Source organism: Dreissena polymorpha, chromosome 6, assembly GCF_020536995.1.
Source record: "Dreissena polymorpha isolate Duluth1 chromosome 6, UMN_Dpol_1.0, whole genome shotgun sequence".
NCBI classification, from domain to species: Eukaryota; Metazoa; Mollusca; class Bivalvia; order Myida; family Dreissenidae; genus Dreissena; species Dreissena polymorpha.
In genome coordinates this window covers 9,301,452-9,319,229 of record NC_068360.1, presented here as the reverse complement: position 1 = coordinate 9,319,229, position 17,778 = coordinate 9,301,452, and the positions used below count along the sequence as shown (strand labels likewise).

General features: G+C 33.4%; 2 protein-coding genes and 1 long non-coding RNA gene across 4 annotated transcripts in view; 2 read left to right on the top strand and 1 right to left on the bottom strand.

The window, feature by feature from the left end:
• Positions 1-1,544: 1,544 nt before the first annotated feature.
• Positions 1,545-12,521, bottom strand: LOC127836207 (uncharacterized). The gene is made up of 3 exons (XR_008028652.1): positions 12,122-12,521; positions 3,352-3,472; positions 1,545-1,942 (listed from the first exon to the last, which is right to left on the bottom strand). It is a non-coding gene; the product is annotated as an uncharacterized LOC127836207 (long non-coding RNA).
• LOC127836199 (uncharacterized) lies at positions 3,533-9,127 on the top strand. Of its 2 annotated transcripts, none has more exons than XM_052362687.1 (6): positions 3,533-3,872; positions 6,087-6,239; positions 6,763-6,896; positions 7,055-7,163; positions 7,443-7,636; positions 7,937-9,127. In XM_052362687.1, exons 2-6 carry the CDS (start codon positions 6,108-6,110, stop codon positions 8,172-8,174), a joined length of 807 nt encoding a protein of 268 aa, XP_052218647.1. In that variant the 5' UTR covers positions 3,533-3,872; positions 6,087-6,107; the 3' UTR covers positions 8,175-9,127. The 2 variants fall into 2 exon arrangements, with proteins under 2 accessions (XP_052218647.1, XP_052218646.1); XM_052362686.1 differs by having other exon boundaries at positions 3,543-3,872; positions 6,725-6,896.
• A 2,128-nt stretch (positions 12,522-14,649) lies between the features above and the next one.
• Positions 14,650-17,778, top strand: part of LOC127836198 (mannose-6-phosphate isomerase-like) — a 244,469-nt gene continuing 241,340 nt past the window's right edge. Inside the window, exon 1 of the mRNA XM_052362683.1 lies at positions 14,650-14,669. The gene's annotated coding sequence lies outside the window, so the exon portion shown is untranslated. The remainder of the gene's footprint in view (positions 14,670-17,778) is intronic.

Here is a 17,778-nt window from a genome sequence, read left to right as displayed (position 1 = left end):
AAACATCGTCTTTCTATAAGAAAGAACTTTCAATGAGAAAGGTGTTGAAACAATTATATTATTTTACCATCATAAATGGAGAACAGTGTCTTTTATCAACATAAACACCGATAAAGTCATATTTCTCCCTATATAATAACCCATTAGCACAAAAGTTTGTGTTTCCTGTTGATATAAACCAGATACAGTAATTCCTTTACAAGGTAAGGGCTTCATATTGTATTTTTTACCTTGAATGAGGGGCACAACTGGCTTATGCTTAAATGATTTAAGTGCACTTAAATCCTTTTGGCAAATGTATTACCTCTTAATATGTATGAAAACATATTGTGCCAAAAAGACTTAAGTGCTATTAAAGCTTTCTTGCAGTCATGAAAAGGATATAAAGCATTCTGGCATACAAGGGATTTGTCGATAAATGACACCTTGGTTCTGTCGGATATACTATGTTGTATACAAGATATGATTCCAGGGAATAGTGCAAATTGAAGAGTATTGGAATAGCTTTCTTAACGTGCAAAAAAGTGATTTTTGATAAAAAGTGCACTTACCACGTTCTGGCTCTAACCCCTCGATATTTGTCTGTTATTGTTAATGCTTTGAGGCTCATAACTTAGGTACTTGATGTTGACACAACGTTTATTGTGGCATAAATGCGACACATGTATTTTTGATGACATGGCATGTTTATTTTCAAGATAATATACTAGTGCGCGGTGAGCTTTAAGCCTTAGCCTTTTGCAGCGGTAACTACACCGCAGAACACCATAGCCGCTTGATGTGCATGCACCCTTCCAGATGTGGCATTCATTTATTATTTCGTATTTATCATCACATAAATGGCTTCAATATTAGCCTTTCTTCATCTGCTAGGTGTGACATGAAGAAATATGTTGCCATAATGACTTATAATAGGAAGAAAAAATAATGTATGTTTGCAGCATGTTACAAACCACTGGTTTGCATAATTTTCCTATTTTTACCAACTTTTTCTACAAAACTGCAGACATATCTTGCTTATTTTAGTATTCAAGCTCAGAAAATGTGCAAATGTAGATTCTAGTACAAAAATATGAGTTTAAACATTGTTTTCCAGTACGAAACCACCACACGTGAAATTTTCCTAAAATTAACAATGGTTTTTACATTATTTCCTCCTTTTGTTTTCCATAAACAAAACAATCGCGTTAAAAGATATATGCTAAATTATGTTTGATTTGTTACCGCGACACATATGGGAAGTATTTGTATCAATTTTTGAATTATATACAAAAAATTAATTTTTTGCGTTTAGCTATTAAGTTTTTTAATATATGCATAATAAAACAAAAAAGCTGTTGTTATATTGAAATATAATGTTAAATGAATTAAATGCAAAATTTCTGAACTGTATCCTGTGTTTTGTTCGTGTTTCATAGTAATTCCAAAATTGTTACACAATTCAAGGGAAACAACCAGAACAGAAATAATCCAAAAAATAGTGTTCCTATTCACAACATTTGACTCTATTTAGTAGAGAAGAACAAGTTATATGTCAAATGTTAAAAATGATTATTGACAATATCAATCAGTCTTACAGATGTATATTCTCCTATGATTACATAATACATGCACCAAATATTGATATTCATTCATTAAAATACCATTCAAAATGAGATCACTCCATAAGAAATCTCAGCACAGTTAAAAAAACAATCGCACTAGGAAAAACAAAGGTGAACTTTTCAAAAAAGGAGTATTTCAAAAAACTATAACAGCAGTCATGTGCCCAGTGTAGAGAAACAATTTCAAGATTCTATTCCGTTGAATTCAGACCCTGACCTGGAAAGTGTCGTGCGATTGGGTGATTCTGTAGCGAACGATATCTTGAATGCGTGTAACCGTTCTCAGGATCCACTCGGTCTCCCTTTTAAACTGCGACCACGTCAAACAGTACCACAGTCTGATAATCAAAGTGATACAATTGGAAACAGTGCAAATATATCTGACTATTTGAACATCATTGTAAACAAGGCACAGCTTAGAAACATTTTCAAGTGCATAGGGAATCTTAATGACCACATATTTGTCTGTTATTGATAAAGCTTTGAGGCTCATAACAGGGATCCTTAATGACCACATATTTGTCTGTTATTGTTAATGCTTTGAGGCTCATAACTTAAGCACTCAATGTTGACACAAAGTTTATTGTGGCATAAATGCGACACATGCATTTTTAATGACATGGCATGTTTATTTTCAAGATAATATACTAGTGCGCGGTGAGCTTTAAGCCCTAGCCTTTTGCAGCGGTATCTACACCGCAGAACACCATAGCCGCTTGATTTGCATGCACTCTTCCAGATGTGGCATTCATTAAATATTTCGTATTCATCATCAAATAAATGGCTTCAATCTTAGTCTTTCTTCATCTGCTAGGTGTGACATGAAGAAATATGTTGCCATAATGACTTCAAATAGGAAGAAAAAATAATTTATGTTTGCAGCATGTTACAAACCACTTTTTTGCATAATTTTCCTATTTTACCAACTTTTTCTACAAAACTGCAGACATATCTTGCTTATTTTAGTATTCAAACTCAGAAAATGTGCAAATGTAGATTCTAGTACAAAAATATGAGTTTAAACATTGTTTTCCAGTACGAAACCACCACACGTGAAATTTTCCTAAAATTAGCAATGGTTTTAACATTATTATCTCCCTTTATTTTCCATAATCTAAACAATCGCGTTAAAAAATATATGCTAAATTATGTTTGATTTGTTACCGCGACACATATGTGAAATATTTGTATCAATTTTTGAATTAAATACACAATTTTAATTTTTTGCGTTTTGCTATTAAGTTTTTTAATATATGCGTAATAAAACAAAAAAGTTTTTGTTATATTGAAATATAATGTTTAATAAATTAAATGCAAAATTTCTGAACTGTGTCCTGTGTTTTGTTTGTGTTTTATAGTAATTCCAATGGGGAACAACCAGAACAGAAATAATCCAAAAAATAGTGTTCCTATTCACAACATTTGACTCTATTTAGTAGAGAAGCACAAGTTATATGTCAAATGTTTAAAATGATAATAGACAATATCAATCAGTCTTACAGATGTATATTCTCCTATGATTACATTATACATGCACCAAATATTGATATTCATTCATTAAAATACCATTCAAAATGAGATCACTCCATAAGAAATCTCTGCACAGTTAAAAAAAACAATCGCTCTAGGAAAAACAAAGGTGCATTTTTCAAAAAAGGAGTATTTCAAAAAAAACTATAACTGCAGTCATGTGCCCTGTGTAGAGAAACAATTTCAAGATTATATTCCGTTGAATTCAGACCCTGACCTGGAAAGTGTCGTGCGATTGGGTGTTTCTGTAGCGAACGATGTCTTGAATGCGTGTAACCGTTCTCAGGATCCACTCGGTCTCCCTTTTAAACTGCGGCCACGTCAAACAGTACCACAGTCTGAAAATCAAAGTGATACAATTGGAAACAGTGCAAATATGTGGCGTGTTCTGAGACTTTTGGGTCTAATTCGGCAAGCCTCATTCCGAGAAAACGACGTTTGAAATGACGTCGTGCAATTTGCGACGAAATTCAGATCAATTTACTCTAGTTTGTCCAATGTTAGCGTGAAAAGTATTTAAACAACATTAATTTCAACTGACCCAGGTTTTAACGATGTAAATTCAAAATGAATTGGTTGCGTTTGACCTATCAACAATTTCTTTTATATGGATTACTCCCCTTTTACATTCGTAGGCCATTCAGTAATTGATAAAATTTCAACCTTGGACGATTATCGATACACATTTCGATAATATATGTATCGTTTCAGTGTGGATTTTACTGGTTTTCGATAAAGGTAAGTGTTAGTTTTTGAAACGCGAGACTGGAAATTAGAACTTCTCTAGAATATAGCTCCATTGTCTGGGATCCACTCCTTCAAAAAGACATCGATAAAATTGAAAAGATCCAAAAACAATCGGCGAGGTTCGTAACCGGCGACTACTACACCAAAACACCAGGCTACGTGACAAACATGCTGAAGAGTATGAAGATCCCACCTCTCCAGGAAAGAAGGAAGGCCATTAGACTTATCTTCTTCTTCAAGGTGGTTGAGGGGCTGGTGCCAGCAATGCCTAGCCAAGACTTCCTTACCCCAGTCCGGCAATCAAAGCGTAGAATTACCCCTAAACATTTCAAAGACTTCAAAGTAAACAATATCGTTGAACAATATTCAGTTAAAAACTCTAAGTGTTTCACACCAATCCAGTGCAAAACCCAACTATACAAAAACTCATTTTTCCCTAAGACATTAATAGAGTGGAACAATCTTGAAGAAAGTGTTGTTCGCGCGGACACAGTTGACATATTCAGGTCAACTGTCCTACAGTGGGACTAAACCACCCTCTCTTCCGTTGCGCCTACACCGAAAGGTCCTGCGACGTACATATCCAGAGACTGTTTCATGTGACCTGATTTTAAATGTTAAAAAATTAATGGAAAACCTGACAATTAAACAAACCGGAAACGAAAACGAACAAAATGGCTTCCGTGACCTTCTTTGACATTTGTTTGTTTACATTAACACAAAATGTAGAATTTTCGGTCAAATATTAATCTTTTGAAATGGCAGACAGTCAATTATCATGTGCTAGTTGTAGCACTGTACCGCCTGAACTTACCTGCCATCAAGACCCAGACTTTCACGATGAGTTAGAATTAGTTGGTGAACTGTAGTCTGTACTTTGACAATAATGAAAATGACGGTTCTGATGATTGTGACTCTTGTTCTGATATTGATAATGATTGCAACGAAAATGTTAACTCTTTGAATGAAAGTAATTATTTAGATACAGAAGGCATAAAGCAACAATCTTTTAAAATAAATGGCTGTGGTTGTACCCGTCTGTACTCAAACAAACCATGCAGCTCAGTTGTAAACTGGGGTACTCTTATTTCGTACAGGCTTTCTTGTTTGGAAAAATCAAAACAGGAACTAGATTTGATTGTAAAATACCAAATTTTCAATCATATGCAGAGTGGACCAGTAACAGTTGGATTAAAAAGAAAAGCAGTGGATAGAAAACGGCAAAGGCAGAATTTTTACTTTGCTGGGCAAGTAGTTTGTCGCAATACATTTGCTTTCGCTCATGGTGTGTCTAAAAACACAATTATTTCGATTGGTAGCTCCATTGATGTAAACAGTCTTGAACCCAGAGTACATGGAAATAACAAGAAACTGCCTAAACACACACTCAAGTTACAAGATGTCCAGATGGTAAAAACATTTCTTGAAAATTATAGTAGCCAAAATGGAATGCCACTACCTGGACGAACACCACAGGCCAATGAAAAGTGTATCCTCCTTCCATCAGACAAAAACAAAAGTGATATATATGAATTGTATTGTGGTGCACTTGACCGAACTGGCCAGAAACAAGTGGGGCCTTCCACTTTTAGGAAAATATGGTTAGAACAGTGTCCATATTTGTTGGTGATGAAGCCTGCCACTGATCTGTGTTTAAAATGTCAAAAACATGTAGAAAACATTACAAAGTCTGGTAACATAACAGAAGAAGAGAAACAAATTAAATTAGAAAATTATCAAAAACATTTAGAGAAAGTAAAATGCCAGAGAGATCATTACAGGGAGCAATGTGAGAGGACAAAGCTTGAGTTTGATCAATTTTCAGATGCAAATAAAAAAAGAGGTATTTTACAAAAGTGATTAGTCAAGTTTATGCTAAAAAAGTGATTACAATTATGTTTTTGCTTGTATTTAAAATGTCATTTTGATAAACAAAAATGTTACTTATAGATTTCCAAGATGTTATATGAATAAATTAAAACAAAATTGTAAATACAATTATAAAGGCATGTTCACTTAGTGTTAATGGTATATTTTTTATATAATTAGCTAGGTTTGATATTAAACATATCTTTCAATATATTTTAATACTTTTGACATGTTAGCAGTGGTTTAACAATACATTTTATTAACAAATGTAATTAACAATTGTGTGCAAAGCCAAAATAGTAATGATTTTTTTTTTAAACTTCATACTCATAACAGGACAAAGATCAAAAGCCACAGATGCCATGGTCCACTACAGCTTCGACTACAGCCAACAGGTGTTCTATCCTCAACAGGCACAGGCAGTGGGTCCGATGTACTTTAAAACTCCTCGAAAATGTCAATGCTTTGGGGTGTGCTGTGAGTCTTCAGGTAAATAAAAATAATGCATGGTTAAATTTTCAGAAAATTGTTATGTATATAAAATGTAACTTGTTGTAAAAAATTGTTGTGATCTATAATATATAACAAATTTAAATTGTTATTTATATTTATTTAGATTTAAGATTATTAGCACATACAAATATATAACACATGAGACAAAGAATGTATCACAAATTTCAAAGAGTTATCTAGGTTTATTTAAAATGCCAATTTAAGAGCATCAAATAAAACGTTGTTGCTGTATGCATACTTTTAACAATATGGAAGTTCTATAACTAAAGTAGGTTCATATGAGCATGGATGCTAAGGACCTATGGATAACCCATTAAGCTGAAAGCTTATTTACAATGGGGTCCAACAATGGGGTTTATATATTATTACTTATAATGTCCCAGTAAGACATGTATATGTGCTATTATTTATACATTGCCAATTTGGTGTGAAAAAAGCCACATTTGGGTTGATTTTTACAGGAACGCAGATATTTTATCTCGTTGATGAGGCCTTTCAGTCCGTTGGAAAAGGGGCCAATAGTGTGACCTCAATGCTGCACCACCACTTTAGCCATCTTGGTTATGGAGAGAGGAATGTGGTCCTTCATATGGACAACTGTTCGGGGCAAAACAAGAATAACGCGGTCATAGGGTAAATATTTTGATTTGTATTAGTTAAAAATAGATTTACTACAATTTGCTAAGAAGGTTATTTAAAAAATAAATTTATGCTAAGAATTCATAAATGATTTAATTTTAGTTTTGAAAAGACAGAATAAACTGTTGCTTATTTTATATCTTTGTTTACAGGTACGGCATGTGGCGGGTTCTTACAGGCCTGCACGACTCTATTGAGTTCAGCACCATGGAGGCCGGTCATACCAAATTTAGCCCAGACTGGCACTTTGGATTGTGGAAGGTATTAAATTGATGTTTTAAGTTTGCAAGAATAAAGAATCAATTATCTTTAATTATCAATACACATTTCATTTATTATACGTTGGCATATTTATTATTATATCTGAAAATACTGCAGCACCATTATATGGAAAGTAGTGTTAAGAACACAGGAGGGAAGCCCATATTTTTTTTATTTAATAGCATATATAAAAAAAAATTTAAAAAATGGGCTTCCCTCCTGTGGTTAAGAAATGTTGTTGTAGGCAATACATTAAATTTTGCTTTCATATACTTAAAGGTGCGTTGGAGGAACACCACTGTCAACACCTTGGAAGATGTTGTGGAGACAGTCAGGCTATCATCCCGCAATGGGCACAACATTCCCCACCTTGTACAAGATCCGGAGAATCCTGTCCAGTTTTACAACTGGACAGAATTCTTGAAACCAGTATTCAAGCCAATACCAAATCTGCTGTCATACCACCACTTCAGGTTTTCATTTATTGTTATTTTTCCACATATTTAAAACATTTCATGCTACAGGTATAAGTCAATACACTGTTTGTACACAATGATATCAGAAAAACGCTTAGATAAAAAAGTTCAGTACAGGCAGTCATGTGTTGTTCGATTGTTATTTTTATTTCAAAAGCAATTATATAACATGAAAAAGATAATAAAACATACATATTTTCTAAAAAATTATAAAATAATTTAACAGCATTATAGTTAGGTTCCAGTTTCTAAATTTATAACATGAAATCTAAGTTTGTGTATTTGTTTAAAATTCAGAATGACCTCTGACAAGCCAGGCATAGTGTATGTGAGGCGATATGCTTCGGATGCTGAGGAGGCTGTGAAGATCCTGAAGAAAGATTCTTTCGTTCTGAATGGAATGCCCCCCCAACTGGAGCCACTTGGCTTGTCTGCAGAACGCCAGTGGTACCTTCATGACGAAATCGCGCCACTCTGTAACTCATTATGTGCCAGTACCTGTCCACGGCCAGATGTACTGAAGCCGACGAAATAACAATGATTTTAAAATAGTTTCCCTGTTTTAAACAACTTGTTTATGTATATAATGTATGGTAACCATGGAAACCTGACCATACCTCATTGTCAACTTCAACAACATTAGTATGTTTTTGTAAAACAATTACAATGACTCAATACCAGGTGAAATGAAATATAATGCAGTGAGACAAGTAATATAATTGAATTTAAAATTTAATAGTTGTGTATATAAACTGAAAACATTAATTTAATGTAAATATTTATGTTAAGTCTCTTAGCCTTGGCTCTATTTTTCATGCAGTATGTAATATAGTATAAATGTAACAGTAAGAAATTGTTGATTGCATTTGATAACTAAAGAGTGTAGTATTATTGCTATGTTTAATGTAGAAGATGGTAATTATAACTGATATTCATATTGTATACTGTTGCCATGGTTACAACAAAATAACTATGTGTATATCATGTATTAATTTAAAAGTCTTTAATTAATGAACAATGTCTCATGTAAAATATAATTGTTATTGGAACAGTTTAAAGAAGAATTTTCAATTTTAATACGTCATGGTTCGCATATTAAATCTTAGCAAGTGTATTCTATGTAATTCAATTTCGGTTAGAGTCTGTGATCAATAGAACAAATTAATAGATAGAACATGTATACAATTAATTGATTCGTGTATTAAGTAACAGTTCTTTGATATATGTATATTACTTTCTTGCATTTTAAGGTGTGAGGAAATGCTTTGAACTGATTTTGTAAAAAAAAATCAATTATTTTGAAATTTTTGCAAATGGTTGCTATGGTAACCGAAATTTGTTTCGTAATGGTCTTATAAATTTACATTAATTTAATATTATAAGTTTTGTCCTTGTAAAAGGACAGTGAGTGAGTGATTTTCCTCTGCAATTATAAATCTATTGAACCATAATGCAATTGACATGAAAATAAATGAACAGAATGACAAATTTCGTGTGTTGATGGGTATTTTTACGGTCATATTTTTAACATTAAAAAGAAGAATATGGCAAAATCTATATTTTTTCTGTGTTAACTATACATTGAGGCTTCTAAAAATGTTAATAACTCAATTTCGCCCATATACCCCAGTTTGACCAAAAATCTCAGAACGAGCCACATATATCTGACTATTTGAACATCAGTGTAAACAAGGCACAGCTTAGAAACATTTTCAAGTGCATAGGGAACCTTAATGACCACATATTTGTCTGTTATTGTTAATGCCTTGAGGCTCATAACTTAAGTACTTGATGTTGACACAAAGTTTATTGTGGCATAAATGCGACACATGCATTTTTGATGACATGGAATGTTTATTTTCAAGATAATATACTAGTGCGCGGTGAGCTTTAAGCCTTAGCCTTTTGCAGCGGTAACTACACCGCAGAACACCATAGCCGCTTGATGTGCATGCACCCTTCCAGATGTGGCATTCATTTATTATTTCGTATTTATTATCAAATAAATGGTTTCAATCTTAGTCTTTCTTCATCTGCTAGGTGTGACATGAAGAAATATGTTGCCATAATGACTTCAAATAGGAAGAAAAAATAATTTATGTTTGCAGCATGTGACAAACTACTTGTTTGCATAATTTTCCTATTTTTAACAACTTTTTCTACAAAACTGCAGACATTTCTTCCTCATTTTAGTATTAAAGCTCAGAAAATGTGCAAATGTAGATTCTAGTACAAAAATATGAGTTTTAACATTGTTTTCCAGTACGAAACCCCACACGTGAAATTTTCCTAAAATTAACAATGGTTTTAACATTATTACCTCCCTTTGTTTTCCATAATCTAAACAATCACGTTAAAAGATATATGCTAAATTATGTTTGATTTGTTACCCCGACACATATGTGAAATATTTGTATCAATTTTTGAATTATATACACAATTTTAATTTTTTGCATTTTGCTATTAAGTTTTTTAATATATGCATAATAAAACAAAAAAGCTTTTGTTATATTGAACTATAATGTTTAATGAATTCAATGCAAAATTTCTGAACTGTATCCTGTGTTTTGTTAGTGTTTAATAGTAATTCCAAAATTTTTACACAATTCAAGGTGAACAACCAGAACAGAAATAATCCAAAAAATAGTGTTCCTATTCACAACATTTGACTCTATTTAGTAGAGAAGCACAAGTTATATGTCAACTGTTTAAAATGATTATTGACAATATCAATCAGTCTTACAGATGTATATTCTCCTATGATTACATAATACATGCACCAAATATTGATATTCACTCATTAAAATACCATTCAAAATGACATCACTCCATAAGAAATCTCAGCACAGTTAAAAAAACAATCGCACTAGGAAAAACATAGGTGCACTTTTCAAAAAAGGAGTATTTCAAAAAACTATAACTGCAGTCATGTGCCCTGTGTAGAGAAACAATTTCAAGATTCTATTCCGTTGAATTCAGACCCTGACCTGGAAAGTGTCGTGCGACTGGGTAATTCTGTAGCGAACGATGTCTTGAATGCGTGTAACCGTTCTCAGGATCCACTCGGTCTCCCTTTTAAACTGCGGCCACGTCAAACAGTACCACAGTCTGAAAATCAAAGTGATACAATTGGAAACAGTGCAAATATATCTGACTATTTGAACATCATTGTAAACAAGGCACAGCTTAGAAACATTTTCAAGTACATAGGGAACCTTAATGACCACATATTGGTCTGTTATTGTTAATGCTTTGAGGCTCATAACTTAAGTACTTGATGTTGACACAAAGTTTATTGTGGCATAAATGCGACACATGCAATTTTGATGACATGGCATGTTTATTTTCAAGATAATATACTAGTGCGCGGTGAGCTTTAAGCCTTAGCCTTTTGCAGCGGTATCTAGACCGCAGAACACCATAGCCGCTTGATGTGCATGCACCCTTCCAGATGTGGCATTCATTTATTATTTCGTATTTATTATCAAATAAATGGCTTCAATCTTAGTCTTTCTTCACCTGCTAGGTGTGACATGAAGAAATATGTTGCCATAATGACTTCAAATAGGTACAAAAAATAATTTGTGTTTGCAGCATGTTACAAACCACTTGTTTGCATAATTTTCCTGTTTTTAAAAACTTTTTCTACAAAACTGCAGACATATCTTGCTTATTTTAGTATTCAAGCTCAGAAAATGTGCAAATGTAGATTTTAGTACATGTACAAAAATATGAGTTTAAACATTGTTTTCCAGTACGAAACCACCACACGTGAAATTTTCCTAAAATTAGCAATGGTTTCAAAATCATTACCTCCCTCTGTTTTCCATAATCTAAACAATCGCGTTAAAAGATATATGCTAAATTATGTTTGATTTGTTACCGCGACACATATGTGAAATATTTGTATCAATTTTTGAATTATATACACAATTTTAATTTTTTGCGTTTTGCTATTAAGTTTTTTAATATATGCATTACAAAACAAAAAAGCTTTTGTTATAATGAAATATAATGTTTAATGAATTAAATGCAAAATTTCTGAACTGTATCCTGTGGTTTTTTTTGTGTTTTATAGTAATTCCAAAATTTTTACACAATTCAAGGGGAACAACCAGAACAGAAATAATCCAAAAAATAGTGTTCCTATTCACAACATTTGACTCTATTTAGTAGAGAAGCACACGTTATATGTCAAATGTTTAAAATGAATATTGACAATATCAATCAGTCTTACAGATGTATATTCTCCTACGATTACATAATACATGCACCAAATATTGATATCCATTCATTAAAATACCATTCAAAATGAGATCACTCCATAAGAAATCTCAGCACAGTTAAAAAAAACAATCGCACTAGGAAAAACAAAGGTGCACTTTTCAAAAAAGGAGTATTTCAAAAAACTATAACTGCAGTCATGTGCCCTGTGCAGGGAAATAATTTCAAGATTCTATTTCGTTGAATTCAGACCCTGACCTGGAAAGTGTCGTGCGATTGGGTGATTCTGTAGCGAACGGTGTCTTGAATGCGTGTAACCGTTCTCAGGATCCACTCGGTCTCTCTTTTAAACTGCGACCACGTCAAACAGTACCACAGTCTGAAAATCAAAGTGATACAATTGGAAACAGTGCAAATATATCCGACTATTTGAACATGATTGTAAACAAGACACAGCTTAGAAACATTTTCAAGTGCATAGGGAACCTTAATGACCACATATTTGTCTGTTATTGTTAATGCTTTGAGGCTCATAACTTAAGTACTTGATGTTGACACAAAGTTTATTGTGGCATAAATGCGACACATGCATTTTTGATGACATAGCATGTTTATTTTCAAGATAATATACTAGTGCGCGGTGAGCTTTAAGCCTTAGCCTTTTTATAGCGGTAACTACATCGCAGAACACCATAGCCGCTTGATGTGCATGCACCCTTCCAGATGTGACATTCATTTATTATTTCGTATTTTTTATCAAATAAATGGCTTCAATCTTAGTCTTTTTTCATCTGCTAGGTGTGACATGAAGAAATATGTTGCCATAATGACTTCAAATAGGAAGAAAAAATAATTTATGTTTGCAGTATTTTACAAACCACTTGTTTGCATAATTTTCCTATTTTTAACAACTTTTTCTACAAAACTGCAAACATATTGCCACCTTATTATGTCTGTGCCTCCATCTTTCTAAAAATATTTTGGATATATTCGAACGTTCAATACAACATATTTTCTGTATGCTATGAATATTATTTTTATCAACAATTGTATATTATATCTGATGCAAATATATTTAAATGCGTTAATCATTTAATTGAAATAATAACGTAAACAATACCCAATGCGTATACAAGTCTTAGGAATCGTTTAAAGTCATGGCTGCCACGGAAAGAGGTCTTGTTATTTTCAGATTTTCCCTACTTACTTCTAATTATATCAATAAGTCGATACATTTTAATGGCTGTTGCATGGAGGCTGGATTTCCTAAAATAGTGTCTTAATTGTTCACCTAATAATATGCGTTGTTGTCTGCGAAACGTGAATTATAATATAAATAACAATTCACAACTATTAATCGGAGGTTACAAACAACTAATTATCTACAAGGTGCACGTATTCGTGGTAAACTACACAATAATAAAAAGAACCTTCATCTGCATCAGCAGGAGAAAAGCCAATCCATATCGATTGAAAAAAACTCCAATATTCACACAACTGGACCAGAATTTTTTACAAAACATTGAAGTGTAACAAAAAATTACCTTTAGTATAAGGATTCAAATTAAATAAAAGAGACTACATATAAACTTTAATTTATCAACCATCAATCTAATCACAGCTCAAAGCACCAGAACACTAACTTTTCTGAGGCATGATGAAATGAAACCAAACCAAGTATCAAAGGCATCTCATTTAAAATAGCAAAAAGCTTTAAAGAAAAATCATCATATATTTATACATTCAGAACTTTGCCATGCAAGTCAGGAAGATGCCAAAATAAAATTGCAAAATTCTGAATTACAAAGCTTTGTTGTTTATATCTATCTTTAGCCATATATAGTAGTACAAGCAGGGCTTGACATTAAAATATAATCTCCATAACTGTATTCATTAAACATCCTTTTGGCGTGGCGCTGCACCGTGCCGCCCTTCTGAAGCGCCACTCTGCCCTTTTAAAAGGCAAAAGCCGCCTCGCGTCCTTATTGATAACATCTTAATTGCCTCTTGACCAAACTTCTAAGCAGAAAATTATCAGAGTATGGGCCCAAGGCAGCGAAAAATGCATGCGGTTGTGAATTGGTATTAATATTGAATGCCTTGTTTTAATTTTCATAACTTATGATTCAATTATAAAATGTCTGAACAAACTACTTCCTAAATTTTAAGGAATTAATTTGAAAACGTATGTATGTCATTAATGTGAAATACAGAATTGAAGAAGTTTGTAGTAACTTACACATTTCTGACTTCTTTGTCTTTGAACATTGCTGACAATTTGGTGAAGACATATACGTCATGTTTGTGACAATCAAGCGTTTGTGTAATTTACCAAATACTCCTACCCTCTCATGTATCTACACTATTAATACTTATTAATTCCTTTTTGCTATCAACAGCTGTTTAATATTAAATGTTTATATTCATTTAACTAACTTTCATTTTCCAATAAAAAAGGCATTTTTCACATGTTAAAATATGACTTTTCCACACTGTGTACATTATGGTATTGCTACACAATAGTTAAAAAAATAGAAATTAATGTTTGAAAACTTTAAGTGTTCTAACACACATCTCACATGCAATTTTGCTTTGGTAAAACAAGAACAATGCTTAGAGCTATGTTACATAGTGTGTCTGAGAAAGAAATATGTTTGTTTTTCATACTTATCTTGCAGTATTTGAGTTAAAATGTGCGTACCAGAATTATGCATGGGGAAAACTTGGGAGCAAGAGTGAAGTGGCTAAGTTGCTTAAAGGTGCAGATGACAACTTTGCGATACAGGAGCATGCTCCATATGCTGAGGTATATAAGAAGCATTCAGAAACATGACAGATTTTTAATGATGTTAATTTTTAGTCCTGCATGTTAACCCTTTACCACTTTAATACATACGTATGTTCACACATTTGCAATCCCATACATCTCTTTCTAGATTCAAGTTTTTAAGGCTTCATCTCCAAACCTTTGATATTGATGAGCAGCAAACAGCATAAAACCTGAACAGACTGCGAGTTACTCGCAGGCTGTTCTGGTTTTATGCTGTTTGCACATAACCATTTTCACTTTGCTTCTGAGTGGATCAGGGTTAAGTAAGTCAAATTAGAGTTGTTAATACCTTAATGTTAATTTTGGGAATATTAAAATATTTATAGAATCATACATATATTCAGAAACAATATGGTAGTTGTTATTTCATAACAAAAACATTACAATAATGTAAAACTCAATTTTCATTACATGAATTTAAATCATATCAAACACATTTGTATGGCAATGTATGCATATGTTGCCCTACACACTAAAAACAACAGATTTGCAAAGAAAACCCATTTTACTTTTAAATGGAAAAAAAGCAATGTGTTTCAATATATGCATGATTAATTGATGTTAGTCGCAAAACAAGTAAATCAGGATGACAGCTTTTAATTTTTTTTGTTTAAGTTATGGATGGGTACCCATCCCAACGCTCCAACTACAATACCACATCTCCAATGGAAGACTCTAGAGGAATGGGTCAAAGAAAACCCAGAGGCATTAGGAAAGACCGTGCAAAAACGCTTCAAAGGAGCTTTGCCCTTCCTTTTTAAAGTTTTGTCTGTTAACAAGGCGTTGTCTATACAGGCTCACCCAAATAAGGTAATTAATAAGTGTGTTGTCTTCTTGCATATCTTATACACCAGTTTTACAGTGACATTTATAGCCAATTAAAGTAACAGAATTATTGTGTATGCCCCCGGATCGAAAGATCGGGGGTATATTGTTTTTGTCCTGTCAATATGTATGTCTGTCTGTCTGTCTGTCTGTCTGTCTGTCTGTCTGTCTGTCTGTCTGTCTGTCTGTCTGTCTGTCTGTCTGTCTGTCTGTCTGTCTGTCTGTCTGTCTGTCTGTCTGTCTGTCTGTCTGTCTGTCTGTCTGTCTGTCTGTCTGTCTGTCTGTCTGTCTGTCTGTCTGTCTGTCTGTCTGTCTGTCTGTCTGTCTGTCCGTCCGTCCGTCCGTCCGTCCGTCCGTCCGTCCAAAACTTTAACCTTCGTTAAAGTTTTATCATAACTTTTTTAATATCGAACACAGCGACTTCATAGTTGGCATGCATGTGTATCTCTTGGAGCTGCACATTTTGAGTGGTGAAAGATCAAGGTCATCCTTCAAGGTCAAAGGTCAAAAATACAAAATAAAATATTTTTCATGTTTAGATTCAATCTCTTTCATACTGCTCGTGGAGCTGCACATTTTGAGTGGTGAAGGTCAACCTTCAAGGTCAAAAAATAAAAAACATTTTCATAACTTTTTAGTGTTTTTCCCAGGAGGGCAAAGGGGCATGGCATTACTTTCAAAAAGGGCATTTTAGCTTGCAGTTTAGGCAAAAAAGGGCTAAAACGTTCGATGAATACCTGAATTACGGGGCAACATGAAATCGCATCTGAAGCAGTTTCGGAAAAAATAACATATAAACAAGCACATTTAATGGAAATTGAGGTATCTAACTTACTATGATTTATATTAATATATACATTTCAGTTCCATGCTGTTTCAATAAACTACAGCACGACAAACATAATAAAGCAATATATGCATATGAATCTGATTATACACAGATCCACTAACATATAAATGAAACCATGTTTGTCTTATCCAATTTTCTAACAATAATCTTGCCAGATGTTTAAAATAATATTGCGAGTAAATTGATCGCTAACAATATGCAAACACTCGTTTCCGTGACATACATCCACCAAGTAGATTACAAATAAATAAATAATGTTGTTGCTATCTAAAACATTTTTATGCATCGTTGATTATCACAGACATTTCATTAATTCCTTCTTAATGTATAATCTCCATCGTTAATTCGATCGTTTACGACGTTATTTGCCATTTTTGCCGAGTCGCAATTTAATTCTGTATAGTCCGCCATGTTGTTCAAATGTCAAATGATGTAAGCGACAGGTGCGCATAGCAACGTTAAATCGTATACGCGATCTAATTATCTTAAAGACGAAAGCGATAAAGAATTAATTTGTTTGTGTTTTTAAATGTAAATATGTGAAAAATATATGTTTTGATATAACTGAACAATGCATGCAATGCACAATTGCCACGAGAATAACATCGAGTTTTTCATCAAAAGTCTCCGAAGTAACAATTTTATCGTGGAGGAGTACACATTGCCGACCGACAAGTGCGCTTGGTATAACATAGCCTCTGGCATTATCGATTGATACTGACACGGGGTTATTCATGCATGACTAATTCACAGCTTTGTAGCAGTCTACCTATAAATCGAGCACTGTAATAGATTAAATCTACTCAAATAATATAGTCAATTAGACGTTGACGTCTCTCGAGTAAATCAAGCACAGTCGGAGCGTCACAAACAATCAAGGACCCTGATTTTTCGGACCAAGTTAGATCGTAAGGCAATAAAGATGTTATCGATAAGGGCGCGTGGCGAAATTTGCCTTTGAAAATAAGGGCGCGTGGCGAAATTTGCTTTGAAAAGGACAGCGTGGCGATCCGGGAGGGCGGCGTGGCTTTTCGTCTCTCTAAAATTGCCTGGGAAAAACACTGTTTTTGGCCTGTCTGTCTGTCATTACGTCATTCTGTCCCAAAACTTTAACCTTACAGTAAAGTTTTGCAATAACTTTTGAAATATTGAACATAGCAACTTGATATTTGGCATGCATGTGTATCTAATGGAGCTGCACATTTTGAGTGGTGAAAGGTCATCCTTCAAGGTCAAAGGTAAAAAAAAAACGGCACATAAGGGGGCATTGTGTTTCTGACAAACACATCTCTTGTTTATTCATGAAACTGAGTGAACAAGAAATCCAATAATGTTATATTGAACATTGAAATTATACATGCCTTTTTATATGTTTATTTAAGAAAAGAGGGAAATTATGAGTTTTCCTCC

Bases quoted from the DNA above. Each gene is read 5' to 3' on its own strand.
- LOC127836199 (XM_052362686.1), top strand. From the start codon at position 6,113: ATGGTCCACTACAGCTTCGACTACAGCCAACAGGTGTTCTATCCTCAA. The intron at 7,164-7,442 runs GTATTAAATTGA...ATATACTTAAAG, and splicing joins GGCACTTTGGATTGTGGAAG to GTGCGTTGGAGGAACACCAC. The intron at 7,637-7,936 runs GTTTTCATTTAT...TTTAAAATTCAG, and splicing joins CTGTCATACCACCACTTCAG to AATGACCTCTGACAAGCCAG.